Source organism: Callorhinus ursinus, unplaced genomic scaffold (assembly GCF_003265705.2).
Source record: "Callorhinus ursinus isolate GAN/ISIS: 27379988/994484 unplaced genomic scaffold, GSC_fseal_2.0 scaffold41, whole genome shotgun sequence".
Classification (NCBI taxonomy): Eukaryota; Metazoa; Chordata; class Mammalia; order Carnivora; family Otariidae; genus Callorhinus; species Callorhinus ursinus.
In genome coordinates, this window is record NW_027397103.1 from 3,873,860 (window position 1) to 3,890,587 (window position 16,728).

The window sequence follows — 16,728 nt, forward strand, 5'->3', positions numbered from 1 at the left end:
CAGAATGGCCTACCAGACAGCTACACCAGGATGTCACAATGTCCAAGAAAGAATACATCATCTTCCCCTGCCCCAAGCTTGTGTCTCTTCCTCCTGTGATAAATGACAACACCCAGAGATCAAGCCATTCATCCAACTTACAAACACTCATTGAGACACTCAGAATTTCTTCAAATTTAATTATGCAGAGTCTTCCTTCATGGATTTCCAATTTCTCTTTTCTTTTAAAGATTTTATTTATTTATTTGACAGAGAGAGACACAGCGAGAGAGGGAACACAAGCAGGGGCGTGGGAGAGGGAGAAGCAGGCTTCCTGCCGAGCAGGGAGCCCGATGTGGGGCTCGATCCCAGGACTCTGGGATCATGACTGAGCCGAAGGCAGACGCTCAACAACTGAGCCACCCAGGCGCCCCGGATTTTCAATTTCTTTAAATAAGAGCTGTATCTGTCTTCTTTGCTATTGTGTCCCTAGAAATGCCTCACCCTTGGAAATGGTAGCTGTTTCTAATCAGACCGTTTCCTCCTCTCAAAGGTAGAAATAATAATGGCTACCTCACAGGGCTTGGGTGAGGAGCAAATCAGATCACATTTGAGCAAGTCCTTTATAAACCTAACACTGTATCCCCTGGCTACTCAAAATGTCCGAGATCAGCAGCAGCAAGCAACACCTAGGAAGTGGTTAGAATGTGAGCTCGGGCTCCACCCTGGCTTCACCCAACTGCTGAATCAGAATCTCTATTTTAACAAGATTCCTAAGTGATTTGTATATGCAGTGAAGTTTGAGAAAGACTGCTCAATCCCAAGTGAATCACAGACAGACACATCCACTGGATATACCACCCCATTTGTTAACATTCAGTTCACGGTCTTTCTCACATGATAAGTTTTTCCTGGTCAAATGAGGAAATGCTAGGGTCACATGAAGGGCACGGCATCCAGGAAACAGCAGGACTCGAAATCCTAACTTCTCAGTTTTCTCAAGGAACTATGTTCTCTAACATAGTCTGGAGAGTACCAAGGTCCGGGATTGTTGTGATGCCTCATGGAGATAATGTACATGAAGGATCATACATGGAACACGGCATGTGATCAATATTCAGCAAATTATATTTGGTTTCGTTTTTAAGTACAGAAACTCACATTCAGATGGCTTCCCATTTGCCATGAATGTGTATTCTCTGAGCTTGTCTACAGGCTCCACCTAGGTTCTTTTTTTTTTTTTTTTTAAGATTTTATTTATTTACTTGACAGAGAGAGAGGGAGACAGCGCACGTGCACAAGCAGGGGAAGCAGCAGGCAGAGGGAGAGGGAGAAGCAGACGCCCTGCTGAGAGGCGAGCCTGATGCGGGACTCGATCCCAGGACCCTGGGATCATGACCTGAGTCGAAGGCAGTCGCTTAACGACTGAGCCACCCTGGCGCCCCTCCACTTAGGTTCTAAAAGAACAGGAATCTCTCCTTATTCTAGGTCTCAAACAAATTACCGTTTCACAGAGATCTGGATGGGTGTGCTTTTTTAAGCTACCATTTGTTGAATTCCTACTATGTGCCAGACAGAGGCTGAATAAAGTGAAAATGTCTGGTCTTTCCATTCCCCACGCTGGTTCCAGGCCTGTAGCACAGAAGGTGGGCAGGGGCTAGAGCAGCAGAACAGAAGGCGGGGAAGGAACAGGAAGGAGGAGTTGATGGTTAAAGAAGCAGATTGGTGTCCTCGGGCTCCTTTTGCCAAAGTTTATTTCAATCTGGCTAGGCTTTTTTTTCAAGCTTCAAATTTAACAAGCTCGAAATAATAATTCCCACTGCTGCTTTCTGCGTCCAGCCCCTTACCTAAATAAAGGTGCTTCTTAAATATCAAGTACCTCTCAGGCCTAAGATGATTGTGGCTCTTCAAAAAGAAAGACGTGCCAGGTAACAGGCATCACAAAATTACAGACTGACATTCTCTAAAACCCCTATGAGATTCTGATGAACGCTACATTGTGCACCCTCCAAAAATATAATCATACCACAGACACAAAGTTTTACATACAATGTCATGGAAAGAGGGGTTGCAAGCCTTAAAGGAGACTCAAGAATCTTCCACTTAAAATCTCTAGACTTAAGGCTCACTTGCTTCTCTTCACACAGACCCTTATGTACCAATACACATGTGTGTGTGCCATACACACTGCATTTTCACTTTCTTCATTTACCTCTCTAGATCCAGAAGCAGAATAAATTAACATTTTCCTGGCAGGCAAGTGGAAACATATTTTGTCTAGAGATTACATTAAACCATCAAGTGCCATAATCTACCCTCAGTAAGGCTGAAAGATAGACAGGAAAATTTAAATACTGCCATCTAAAGCCCAGCAGGAAACAGTAACTTCACATCTCAGGAGCACCCGAGCCCACTCACTGGAAAGCCCACGGGCTTTGGCCTTCCTCCTGGTCTAATGGACGTCGTTCAGAGGAAAACACATCCTTCCGTGGAATGTGATTTAAAAAAATAAAATAAAACCGCGAAGTCATAAAGACCACAGTTGCTTGGAAGCCACTAACAGCTTCATTTTACTCAAAATGGGCTTTTTAATCCAAAGGAGGCATTTGGGCAGCAGCAAAGACAGTCCAGTGGCTAAAAGCAAGGGACTCATATGGTCCCGACTCTCTGGGTTTGTGTGAATACTAGCTCTACCCCTTTTTCTGAGCCTCAGTTCACTCACACACAGAATGGGGCAATATGAGCAACTACTTTATGGAGCCGTCCGAAGAGTTCAATGAGCTGATATGTGCAAAGACCTTCTCACGGTGCCTGGTACAGGGAAAGTACCCCCACAGAACCTCTCACTACAGCATGGATGTCTCAGAAGTCCACAGACTTGTCTTGATGGCCAGAACATAGCAGGAATCCCCGAGTCCCACCAACCCCTTCCCCCCAAGTGTTCTATCACGTACCAGAGCATCCTGGTGATGCACTGTACCGAACACTACAGGACTTGACAAAAGTAGATGACTTTAACTCATTTGGGTTTTTAAGTTTTTTTCTTATTGTAGGAATGTATTATAATTGTATTTATAAAAACAAATTTTAATAGATATTTATATATTTATATATGTTTTTCCTTAGGATTATTTATTTATTTATTTGACAGAGAGAGGCACAATGAGAGAGGGAACACAAGCAGGGGGAGTGGGAGAGGGAGAGGCAGGTTTCCCGCAGAGCAGGGAGCCCGATGTGGGGCTCGATTCCAGGACCCGGGGACCATGACCTGAGCCGAAGGCAGACACTTAACGACTGAGCCACCCAGGCACCCCGTATATATGTATGTTTTGTAAAGCACGTAGAGAAAACACAAAATTTGCTATTTTAACCAGATTTAAGCATGCAATCTTATGGCATTAATTACATTTCGCAATGTTGTGCAACCAACACCACTACCCGTTTTCAACATTTTTCATCACCCCAAATAGAATCCCTGTACCCACTAAGCAATAACTCCCCATTCTCCTTTCTCCCAGCCCCTGCTAACCTTTACTCTACTTTCTGTCTCTATGAATTTGCCTGTTCAAGGTGTTTCATATATAGTAGTCCCCCCCCTTATCCATGGGGGATATGTTCCAAGACTCCCAGGGGATGCCTGAAATCACAGATATTACCAGACTCTATACATGTTTTTTCTTGTATATACAAAACTGTGATAAAGTACAATTTATAACTTAGGCATAGTAAGAGATTAACCACAATGACTGATAATAAAATAGAACAAGTATAACAATATGCTGTAATAAAGAGTTCTCTGAATGTGGTGTCTCTCTCTCTCTCGAACTATGTGACTGGACTGAACTCACCCTTCTTCCTGGGATGGCGGAGAGGATAACATGCCTGTGTTACGAGATGGAGTGAGGTGCATGACCTTAGCGTCAGGCTACATGGACCTTCTGACGATATGGGGGGAGGAGAATCTCCTGCTTCTGGGCCACAGTTGGCCATGGGTAACTGAAACCACAGAAAGCAAAACTGCGACTAAGGGGAGGCTGCTGTAAATGGAATCATGTAATATTCGTCCTTTTGTGTCTGGCTTCTTTCACTTAGCATAATGTTTTCAAGGTTCACATTGAAATTCACTTATGTTAGCCTGTGTCTGAACTTCACCCCTTTTTTATAGCTGAGTAATATTCTATTATAGGGATATGCCACATTTTGCTTATCCATTCATCTGTCAGTGGACGCTTGGGTAGCTTCCACCTTTTACTTATGGCAAATAATGTTATGAACATTACAACAGAAAGATCTGTTTGAGGCCCTGCTTTCAACTCTTTGGGGGACATACCTAGGAATGGAACTGCTGAAGCATAGGGTAATTCTAGGTTTAACTTTTTTTTAATCTATTTTTTATTTTTTTAAAGATTTATTTATTTATTTATTAAAGATTTTATTTATTTATTCGACAGAGAGATAAAGCACAAGTAGGCAGAGAGGCAGGCAAGGGAGAGGGAGAAGCAGGCTCTCCGCCAATCAGGGAGCCTGATGCGGTGCTTGATCCCAGGATCCTAGGATCATGACCAGAGCCAAAGGCAGACGCTTAACCGACAGAGCCACCCAGGCACCCCAGGATTTTTTTTTTTTTTAATTTGAGAGTGAGCAAGAGCGTGCACAGAGGGAGAGGGAGAAGCAGAGTCCCTGCTGATTACGTGGGGCTTGATCCCAGGAGCCCGGGATCATGACCTGAGCCGAAGGCAGATGCTTAACAGCCACCCAGGCGACCCTCTATGTTTAACTTCGTAAAGAAACATCAAACTGTCTTCTACAGTGGCTGCACCATGTTTCATTCCCCGCAGCCACGATCAAAGAACTCTAATTTCTCCACATCCCCTCCATGTCCTGTTATTTTCTGTAACTCTGTTTCTAAAAACTCAAGACCATCCCAACAATATAGCAAACTTACTGTTCTAAAACAGCTGAGAAGCAAGTAATGCTAGTTTAGTGGTTCTCACTCCACTAGGGACAACTTTGCCAGCCTAAGGAACATTTGACAACGTCTAGAAACACTTTTAGTTGTCCTAACTCCCCAAAAAATTATTTTACATATTGGTCTTCCCTTTAAGATTTGAAAGTTCTCACTTCTCTGTTCTACTTAAAAATATATTTTAAAAAACACATTTCAATCAAGTTGGTTTTGGCTGCAAGTAACAATGGCAAATGAAAAGTGGCTAAAAAATAATACATCTCACATTTTTAAATGTCTGGAAATAATGAAGCTTAGTAGTGCAATAATACCAGCAAGGACACAGGCTTTTTCTATTTCTCTGCTTTACCACACTTGGCACACTAGCTCCTATCCTCAGATTTGTCTCCTCATGGCTTCAAGCTGATTGCTGCACATCATCATATCCCCACAGGCAGGTAATGAAAGTTTATTTACCTCTTTGCACCCAAGAGGAAAACCTATCCCAGCATCCAGACAGCAAATTTCCCCCGGGGTCTCATTCACCAGAGTTGTATCACGTGCTCAGGCCTGACATAATCATTGGCCAAAAAATAAAATCACTACACTGTTTAGGCTAATCAAAGTTTATCCCATAAAGCTGGAGAGAGATCACCCTCCCTGAGCTGACAGGAGGGTGAACACCCTAATACTAGGAGATATTGAAGGTACTAAGTAATCTGTTGGTTGCTTCATTGGTGCTTCAAAGCTAGTTTACATGACATTTGGTTTCAGATGCAAATGATAAAAACCTAACTGGCTTTTTAAAAAGAAGGTGTGGACACTGGCTTCAGACACATATGGATACTGGTATTTAAAGGCCATCACCAAAACTTGGTGTTGCGCTCCCTAGCTCCCACCAATTTCCTCTGTATATGGGCTTCATTCTCAAGTTGGCTCTCCCCCGCTCTTAATGAGAGGCCAAAACAAAGTCCCAGAACTGAGTTCTCATCGGCTACGATTGGTCTGGCTTGGATCACATGCGGACCACTGAACAAATCACTGTGGCTCGGGGAATAGAATGCTCTGATTGGCCACACTTGGATCACCTGGCTCCACCAGCAGAGCAGACAGAGGTCCTGTGAGCAGGAAGGGTAATGGATGCTGGATCTGCAAACATCAACAAGTATGCACTACATAGATACATGGGGGAAAAAATGTATGTATTTTTGGCCTTTAGTAATCCGGATATTATAAAAATGCACTAATTCATTCCACAAACATTTGTTGAATGCTAACCATGTGCCAGACACAATGCATTGGGGAGGTAAATAAGACACAGTCTCTTCACAAGGAAGCTAATCCTCCACCACTTAACCTGTGTGACCCTGAAGAAGCTCCTCAACCTTTCTGATTCTCCCGTTCATCATCTGTTAACAGGAAACGGCTGGAATGCTTGACTTCTGAGTTGCTTTCCAATTCTGTATTCAATGAATGCCATGACTTCCTTCCTGCACACTGCTTTGACTATTTTTTTCCTAGATGCTACCAATCAGACTAATTTGATTCTCTTTGTATGGCCTGTTGCCTACCACAGGGGAACAAATGAAAGAGAGGAATGAAATCAGCTCAGAGCCCCTCTTGACTGAGCAACCGACTCTGGCATCTAGAGTTCAGAGACTTGCAGCCAGACACCTTGTGGGGGTAACCAAGGTGGGGAAACCCAGCAGAGAAAGGGAGGTTGGGGCAAGAGGGAGTGGGGAAGCCTACCACTGGGGAGGAAGCTCTGGGCCACAGACTTTGCTCTTTCCCACCTCCCAGACCCAATCTGGGCGATTTACTTCCAAGCCCATCTCTGTAAGGGTGCTTGGCAAAGAGACTCATTGGTACCTCTGAAGACTGCATGCTAAAATTAGCAGTGGGTGTGAAGCTGACTCCTTCAGAGTGATTGCAGGGCCCTGGAGGTGCTGGCTTCTGCTGACTAGTCATGATGCTGGCTTGCAAGGAAACAGTGTCCGGTGCTTGAAATGTTTAGTGACCCTTAAAAGACAGAATACTGTAGCTCAGCCCAAGTGAATATGTCTGCTCTAACAATCTTACATTCTTTTCCCCAAAGTGATAAGCACAGTTATGGTCAAGAGGTAACAGGCTGCCAGCCCTCACATGAGGAGTTATGCAGGTTGGGCACTGCACAACTTTAAAGGTGCCACGCATATTGCAGTCTATGGAAGCCTAGGTGGGTGGTGCCCCCCTAGAGTTATGCAGTGCTCATCCTATACAACCACATACGACAGTCCTTAATTCTGACAGCAAAACTAAGGTAAATAGGCTGCCATGGCCGGAATCCAGAGATTTTCAATCAACCAACACATAATGTTTTACACTGATTATATACTGAAGTGCTATTTTGGATACACTGGGTTAAATTAAATATATTAATTTCAGTCATTTTCTCTTTTTAATGTGGCTACTAGAAAATTTAAGATTATACATGTGGCTGGCATTTGTGGCTTGCACTGTATTTCTGCTGGACCATACTGAGAAAGTCCCCGGCAGCATGGTGCAGTTGCCCACTGGGGTAACCCACTCTCTACCACACCCTTTTGCCTGTGTTTCTTCCTTTGCCTATCTCACTTTCCTACTTCCTCACTTACTTACAAGGGATCACCTCACAAATAAGCTAACTGGACCCAAATTTGTCTCAAAGCATACTTCTGGGATAAAGTAAGAAACAGATTTGCTATGCACAGGGAACAACACTAATATGTACCTTTCCTTATACCTGATTTGCATATGATCTAGAAAAGAGGTAAAGAAACCAATACAGAAAAGGTTAAATACCAGATTTAAATAAAAGAACAAGAGATGTGCATGATTACCTGCTAAGTGAGTAGTACAGAGAGTAAGTGCTAAGAGCTTTAAGGAGAAATGATATTAATATGGAGCACTGTGGCTGGGGAAGGAGATTTCTGCTCGGCCTCACAAGATCTAAGTGCTGCCAGTTTACTGCCAAAGAATGAGTTGTGAAATGTGAAGTTTGAGCCAGGACCTAGACTCAAGGAATGACTTTGGTGCTGATGACATGTGCTGTGTATTTTGTGGGAAGTACACTTTGAATTGCTCTGTCGTGTGTGTGTGTGTGTGTGTGTGTGTGTGTGTGTGTGTGTGCTGGGAGTGGGTGAAGATGCTAGGATTGGATTCTCTTATATTACTCATTCTAGTGAGCAAAGCTGCCAGGGGGAGGTAATGTAACCTATTTCAGAAAGCACAAACAAAACATAGTTTCCAGAAAGGGATCAAACACTCTACCTCTTTCCAATTAGTGCCATACCTTTTGTGACTGAGATGTGTCACTATAAATGTCACCATAGGAGAAGTATGCGTTCACTCTATGAGCATTATTGACCACTATGTTCCAGACACTGCTGAAACAGGAGTGCAGAAAGCAAAGAGCAAATGCTTTTTAACTTTTAATATGGAGAAAGAAAACAAACAAACAAACAAACAAACCCTGCCACTATTCAGTCTTTTAAAATAAGCAGTAAATAAATCAAAAAACTATAGATAGGAAATAATTAAACCGTCCTGAAGAACAGACATTTTGGTAGTTACCCATTCTCTTATTTCCCTTTAGAGGAGTGACAATCATTTAAAAAGGAAGAGTTCAGAGTTGGATGGAATTTAAAAGTGAGCTAAGTACGGTATTTCCCCTGCCAAAGAACATGTGCCAAAGAAGTGGGATGGTGCTGTCCAAGGTACCAGCAGCTTCTCAGTACGCCTCGCTGGGATCTGAACATAATTCTGGTTCCCCCATAACTTTACAAAGGTAATATTTTGCCCTTAATAAGTAGGTAGACACCACAGACTATAGTTACATATGTGTGTAGATTAAAAACAGCTTTCCTTTCGGGGCGCCTGGGTGGCTCAGTCGTTAAGCATCTGCCTTCGGCCCAGGTCATGATCCCAGGGTCCTGGGATTGAGCCCCACATCGGGCTCCCTGCTCGGTGGGAAGCCTGCTTCTCCCTCTCCCACTCCCCCTGTTTATGTTGCCTCTCTCTGTCAAATAAATATTTTTTAAAAAAATAGCTTTCCTTTCATTTATTCTTATTTCAAATGTCCTATTTGGATTTAAATATAATTCCTTCAAAATACATAAAACCAGGGAGTGAAGGTTTTCTATCGATTCAGTTCAATCAAGTTTCTAAAACACATTTCACCTTGTAGATGATATTCTTTCTTTATACCCAGCTGAAATCTCTCCTGCTTGACTGAATGAAGCTACACATTCAACTGTCTACAAAGATCAGAGAGAGAGCAAAGTAAATGATTAAAATGGGACCTTTTTTTTTTTTAAAGACTTTTTATTTATTTTAGAGAGAGAAAGAAAGAGCCTGCATGACCAGGAGGAGGGGCAGAGAGGGAGGGAGAAGGACAACCTGACCCTGCACTGGGGCTCAATCTCACAACCCTGAGATCATGACCTGAGTCGAAATCAAGATTTGGATGCTTAAACCATTGGACCACCGAAGCACCCCTAAAATGGGACATGTTAAATAGAACTGACATGCCAGGGTGATGGGTATTGAGGAGGGCACGTGTTGTGATGAGCACTGGGTGTTATTATAACTAATGAATCACTGAACACTACACCAAAAACTAATGATGTATTATACAGTGGCTAAATGAACATTAAAAAAAAAAAAAAAAAAAAGAACTAACATGCCTTCAGTGTTCGGAAAACGATAGCATGATGGGGACTAATTACCAGGAGAGCATGTGCTCTGTCTAAAGGGAGAAGCTTCTACTCAGCTCCAACCATGTGTCCATGTGGGGCAACAAACTCTGTCTTGTAAAATTATCTCATTATTTAGAAGCTCAAAAATTTCTTAATCTAAGAATTTTTAAATTAATTCACAATTTCTTACAATGCACTGTGTAAAAGCCAAAAGGCTGGATCCTACCCAGAGACTCCCTTTTTGCCATCTCTATTCAATGCCAACTCTCTTGCTGGAAATTTTAGAAACAGAAAATTGGAAGATGTAAAAAAAAAAAAAAAAAAAAAACATATTTTCTCTCCCATTTCACAGATGGGGAAATCAAAGTACAAAAAAAAATCTTAGATTTCAATTTTTTTAAGGAGAGTTGAGAATGTGACCCCAAATATCTGTTATCAAGTACACTAAATTAAAAACAAACATTAGACAATTAGCATTTAGAAGAATTATTCATTGTATAAAAGAATGTATCACGGGTTGAGCACAGTACCTGGTTTAAAGTGAGTTCTCTATAAATATGTATTGTAGAAACTGCTGAACAGCCACATACCATAGTTTTCTATCATAGCAGTGAGGTGTAAAGATCTTAATTCATACTAACTTAGAACTGTGCCAGCAAACAGCTTACTATCTGTATGACATTCTCTCAGACTCAGTTTCTTCAACTGTAAAATGGGAATAATATCCAACCTGCCTGTATGTTAGGAGGATCTGAGATAATACACTATACCATCCACACCTATACATTTTATATATGTAGTGCCCATTATTCAAATTACTTGACAGATTACCAGACTGGCAAGTCAGAAAAAATGTAGTAGAAAGGGACAACAAGGTTCAATGGAAAGGTCACAAGTTGTAGAACCAGTCCAAATTGAGTTGGACACTAGTTCTGCCATTTACTGGCCTGGCTACCCTGAGTAAGCTACTCTTTAATGACACCTTCATAGGGCTGCTGTAAAAATTAAAAATTGAGCACCTACCCTATGCAATGCACTATGCCAAGCCATTTGCTTCCTTTTGTTCACTCAATTTATGTAGAGTGCTTAGCACTGCCCGGGCTATAGTAAGTGCTCAACAAATAGTAGAAAGTGTTGTTATCAGCATGTCTGAATAGCAATGAGCACTTAACATTGCTCAGGAGAGCCTTGTGAGTACAATAGATAAATGTGGACTGGATGAAACCATAATTAAGTGGGTTTGTAAAAGAGTTGAATACACCCTGGAGAAAATATTAGATAACAGCTGAGAGGCAAAAGTTTTTTCTTGTAAAAGGCAAGAACGTAAATATTTTTGGTTTTGTGGGTCAGACAGTCACTGTAGCAACTACTCAACCCTGCCCTTTTAGTGCAAATGCAGTCATGGATAGGACATAAACTTCCAATAAAACTTTATTCACAGAAACAGGTGGCAAGCTGGATTTGGCCTATGGGTCATGGTTTGCTGACCCCTGGTGTAGAGTAAAAAGATGATGGCATGTGACAGGATAAAGTGTGCTATTCAGTTGAAGAAACCGAGTGCACAAGCACTTAAACTCTTGGAATTAAAATCAAAACTCAGGATGATCATGGTAGGTGAGATCCCCAAAACAAAAGCAAAATTGCTGAAGTGATTTTAGCCCAGGAAAGTGAAAATTCTATCCTAGTCGGCTCTGGAGGGACCATGCCCAGTAATGTGAACCACAGCGTATCCAACTGAGATTGCTGATAAAAGACCAACAAGAAATGGTTTACAAAATGTTTCATCTGGCGAGCCTGCCACTACACTCCACACATCAACCGCTAGTAGCTGCAAGGAGCATTGTGTAGAAAGGATTCTTGAGTCCTCACATCTGGGCCTAAAGAGAATGAGGGCCAAGACTGATTAGTAATGTCTTCCCGGGGCACAAGGGGAAAGCAGTGATGAGTGTGCCACATAAATGCCATCTTGAAAACCCTATCACACGAGGAAAGACAGATAGTAAATAAATGGAATTTGTTATCCCAAATAAATTATATAACCCGAAATATAATCATCTTCAAGCTGGCAAGATAGTACTATACTCTAAGTATTAATCTGATCTTGCTAATAATAGACATATCCAAAATAGTTTTTATTACAGTGTGCAGCAGGGGCCTGGGCTAGGTCACCTAAATATTCTTCCCTGCCCTGCATGACACGATGTGATTTTTCAAGATGCCTTATTGTACTATCACAGCTGTGTTCCAGGTGGCTTAGTCTTTCCCAACAGCTTTGCTTTGAAGACAGCATGAATATTTAAACATACTTTAGGCTAAACATTTTTCTTGCTTCTCAACTCACCCACAGTCTGAAGGTGGGTTTTGGTTGGCAAGGAGGCTCATTTTCATGATGTCTATTTGTGCACATATATGCAATATAAACCCATAGGCACTGTATTATATACACACATTTGGACCTTCAAGGTGCATGTATGTAAATTCGTCCTCTTAAATCTTGACACTTAGTTCTGAAGTCAAAGTCTGCAGTTAAAGGCCACTGACAGGTTTTCAGACACAAACTAGCAGCTTTGTGATAAGAATGTACTGATTATTTGGAAATGACCTACTAGTGTTCCCACTGCACTTGCTCATAGATTATGACCTCAGGACCACAGTGACTGTGAGCTAGCCAATGTCCCCTTCATTATTTTGAAGACGCTGAATAAGTCACAGAAGGTCCCAGAGACAGGTGGGGGCGGGCAAGCCATGAGGGTGAAGGTAAAGAAAGTTGAGTAAGTATATGCATCTGTTCTTTTTTCCATGAAATCCCCACTGAAACAACTATAAAAGTGTTTTGTTTTGCTCTGTTTTAAGGACTTAAACCCACCAGAATGGAGACAATAGGTGAAGAAAAAAACAAACTGCAGAAGCTGAATGTAGAACACACACACACACACACACACACACACCCCAAAATCTTAAGCTAACAGTGGAGAAAGCCAAGACTCCTAGATTAGCAACACCCAATCAGAAATGAAGATACCTCTAGAAATGAGGGTGAAGGCAGTGAGACTGGTTGAAATTCAGTTTAAAAAGCTGTCAATTTCCAGCAATCACACAAGTAGGTATTTACCCAAAGAATACAAAAATACTAATCCAAAGGGATACACGCACCAGATGTTTAGAGCAGCATTATCTACAATAGCCAAACTATGAAAACAGTCCTAGTGTCCACTGACTGATGAATGAATAAAGAAGATGTAGTATACAGATAAAACAGAATAGTACTCAGCCACCAAAAAGAATGAAATCTTGCCACTTGCAATGACATGGATGGAGCTAGAAAGTATTATGCTAAGCAAAATAAGTCAGTCAGAAAGACAAATACTATATGATTTCACACATATGTAGAATTTAAGAAAACAAATGAGCATGTGGGGGTGGGGGGAGGTGAAAAGACAGAGGTAAACCAAGAAACAGACTCTCAACTACAGAGAACAAAGTGATGGTTACCACAGGGGAGATGGGTTGAGGGATGGAGTAAATAGGCAATGGGGATTAAGGAGTGCACTTGTTGCAATGAGCACCAGGTGATAGATGAAGTGTTGAATCACTAAACTGTACACCTAACTAAAATTACACTGTGTTAACTAACTGAAATTTAAATGAAAACTTAAAAAAAAAAAAAAAAAAAGCAACAGCTGTCAGTTCCTCAGATCAGCTTCCCTACTTCAAGCAGCAAAATTGCCAAGAGACCAACCTGGCAAAAGATCAGAGGTTTCTTCTCTAGAGAAAGCAAAAGGTCTCTGGATGAAAGAACTCTAGAAATGGGTACTACTCTTTAAAAAGAAGAAAGGATACAAAGTCAGAAAACTAATATAGTTCTTAAAAAATTTTTTTAATGAAAAAGCAAAGTAAAACTCAATAGAAAGGTTAAAAGATAAAGTGAAAGAAATCTCCCAGAACAGAAAGTAAAAAGACAAAGAGAAAACAGGAAACAAAAGAAAAGAAAAGCTGAAGACTGTTATGAGAAATCTATTATCCAAGTAATAGAAATCCCCGAATGCAAGGATAGAGAAAATGGAGGGGGAAAAAAATCACCCATTATATTAATTATCTATTGCTGCATAACAAATTATCCCAAATACTCAGTAATTTCTGACATTTATTCTCTTACCCAGGTTCTGAGGGTCAGGAATCCCTGGGAGCAAGTTAGTTGGGTGGTTCTGGGTCAGGGTCTCCCATGAAGTTGCAGTCAAGCAGTCTGGTGGGTTACAGTCTCATCTGAAGGCTAGACTGGGGCTGGAGGATTTCTTCCAAAGTGACTCACTCACATGGCTATTGGCAGAAGTTTCAGTGGCTAGCTGGCTGTTGGCAGAAGGCCTCAGATCCTTGTCACATGGGCCTCCCTATATGGCTGTTCACATGGTAGCTATCTTTTCCCAAAGCAAGTGATCCAAGAGAAAGAGAGAGCACAGCCAAACAGAAGTCACTGTGTCCACTGTGTCTTTTATACTCTAATCTGAGAAGTGAATTACTATTACTTCTGCTGTACGCTACTGGTCACAGAGACCAACCCTGGTCCAATAATGACAGTGAACTGTACACGGGGTATGACTGTTGGGAGGCAAGGATCATGGGCACCATCTTGGAGGCTGGTAACTATATCCATGAAGAGTGCGTGTGTGGGGGGCGCCTGGGTGGTTCAGTTGGTTAAGCGTCTGCCTTTGGCTCAGGTCATGACCCCAGGGTCCTGGGATCAAGCCCCACATCGGGTTCCCTGCTCAGCCAGGAGCCTGCTTCTCTCTCTGCCCCTCCCCCCCGACTTGTGTGTGCTGTCTAAAATAAATAAAATCTTTAAAAAAAAAAGTCTGTGTGTGTGTGTATATGTGTGTTTACGTGTATTTTAATTCTCAGAGTTGAAGAACATGTTTCCTGAATTGAAAAAGCTAACTGCTTAGGACAATGGGCCCACTATAAGGCCTATCATTATGAATTTTCAAAATACCACAGATCCTACATGCTTCCAGAGACGTTAAAAAGTCAGATCACCAAGGATACACAAATGGCCAATGGGTATGTGAAAAGTTGCTCACCATCACTAATCATCAAGGAAATGAAAATCGAAACCACAAGATACCACCTCACACCTATTAAAATGAATAATCAAAAAGACAAGAGATGACAAGTACAGGCGAACATAAGGAGAAAAGGGAACCATTCTGGCAACCCTTGCACTGTTGGTGGGAATGGAAAACAGTATGAAGGCTCCTCAAAAAATAAAAAATAGAACTACCATGTGATCCAGCAACTCTACTTCTAGGTATATATCCAAAGGAGATGAAACCACTGTCTCAAAGACATATCTGTACCCCCATGTTCACCACAGCATTATTCATAATGGCCAAGACATGGAAGCAACCCATATCTGTTGATGAATGGATTAAAAAATTGTGGTATATACACACTGAAATATTATTCAGCCATAAAAAAGGAAGGAAATCTTACCATTTGCAACAATATGGATGAACCCCGAGGGCAGTATGCTAAGTGATGTTAAGTCCAAGAAAGAAAAATACTATCTAATCTCACTTATATGTGGAATCTAAAAAAATCAAACTCATACAGAGAGAGAGTAGATTGGTAGTTGCTGGAGGCAGGAGCGGGGTGGGGAGTGGAGAAAAAGAATAAAGGTGGCCAAGGGGTACAAACTTCCAATTATAGATAAATCCTAGGGATGTAATGGACAGTATGGTAACCACAGTTAATAAATACTGTACCGTATACACGAAAGATGATAGAGTAGTTTCCACGACATACAAAAAAAAATGGTACATCTATTGAGGTGATGGATAACTAACCTTATTGTGGTAATCACTTCACGATATCCACGTACATCAGATCATATTGTACACCTTAAACCGACACAATGTCAATTAGGTCTCAACAAAGCTGGGGGGAATAGATCAAAGAATAAATAATCAGAAGGGTTTCCAACTTCTCCAGGGCAACATCGGAAGTTGACAGCAATAAACAATACCTTCAAAATCTTGAAGGAAAATGATTTCCAAGCTAGAATTAAACCTACCAGAATGGAAAACACTGGAGAGGAAACAACCAGATTTTAGAAGCTGGAAAGTAAATTAAAATAAAACAAAACCTGAATCTTAAAACTGACAGCAAAGAAACCTGAGAATAATGAATTTACCAGTACATGGAACCTCTTGAAATGAAGGCTGAAGAAGGGAGGGGCTGGCTGAAATATAGTTAAGTGCTAAGTGCTTTGTGGGCCTTTTCAATTCTGGAAATGTATGGGCTTAAATTCTGGGAATTAAAAATGTAGTTATACCAGCCAAGCCATCAATGAAGTAAGAGAACAGAATGAAAGTGTTTTTAATCATGCTTAGTAAGTTACTGCAAGAAGCATTTTGCCAAAATGGGGCAGTAGAGAAAAAGGAAGACAAAGGAAATGAGAATGAGAGATCCAAGCCCAAAGAGGGACAGAGGAGCCCCAGGATGGTGGTGAAGGAAGACTCCAGCGGGACAGTTATGTGCCAGACCGGGTCGGGAGGGACCAGTCCAGAGTGGGCAACCAGATCAGAAGTCCCCAGGGCAGGAAGCTTTTTCCAGGTGATGAAATCTACCTCGAGTATCTGAATGTCTTAAAGGGAATTTAAAGCCTTGGTGAAGGCTTTGAGATTGAATTCCTAAGAAGCACCTAGGAAACCAAGCATACAACAGAATACAAGACAATTATTAACTCCTGGGGGGGTGAGGAACGCTGCCAAGGGGGGGGGAAAAAAGCAATCATACTTTACAATAGGGCTCAGCTGTGACTAGAGTTTACACAGCCATAATAATGTAAACACTGAATATTGACCTGATCAAAATTATGAAATAACTATATTGGGCGGGAGGGGAGGACTGCCATGGTCAGAATAATAGAGAATGCACAGAACTGAAATATCTAGCATTAATAATAAGCAGAGTTAAAAGGGAAATACCAAAATAATCAGCTCAAAGAGGTACAATGATTGCTTCTGGGAGGGGAAATGAGGTAGGAAATAAGAGACTACTGTATTCTGTGGCCAACTTTGTAGAATCCTTCAA

General features: G+C 41.5%; 1 protein-coding gene across 6 annotated transcripts in view; it reads right to left on the reverse strand.

Moving 5' to 3' along the window:
* SUDS3 (SDS3 homolog, SIN3A corepressor complex component) overlaps positions 1–16,728 on the reverse strand; it is a 169,630-nt gene that overhangs the window by 111,847 nt on the left and 41,055 nt on the right. For 2 of the 6 annotated variants that reach the window (XM_073881048.1, XM_073881044.1), the window contains one exon: positions 3,885–3,975. The exons of the other annotated variants lie outside the window; for them this stretch is intronic. In XM_073881048.1, the coding sequence (XP_073737149.1) occupies positions 3,900–3,975 (76 nt within the window). In that variant the 3' untranslated portion in view covers positions 3,885–3,899. Of the gene's footprint in view, positions 1–3,884; positions 3,976–16,728 lie in introns of those variants that run through there. 6 annotated transcript variants of the gene reach the window in all.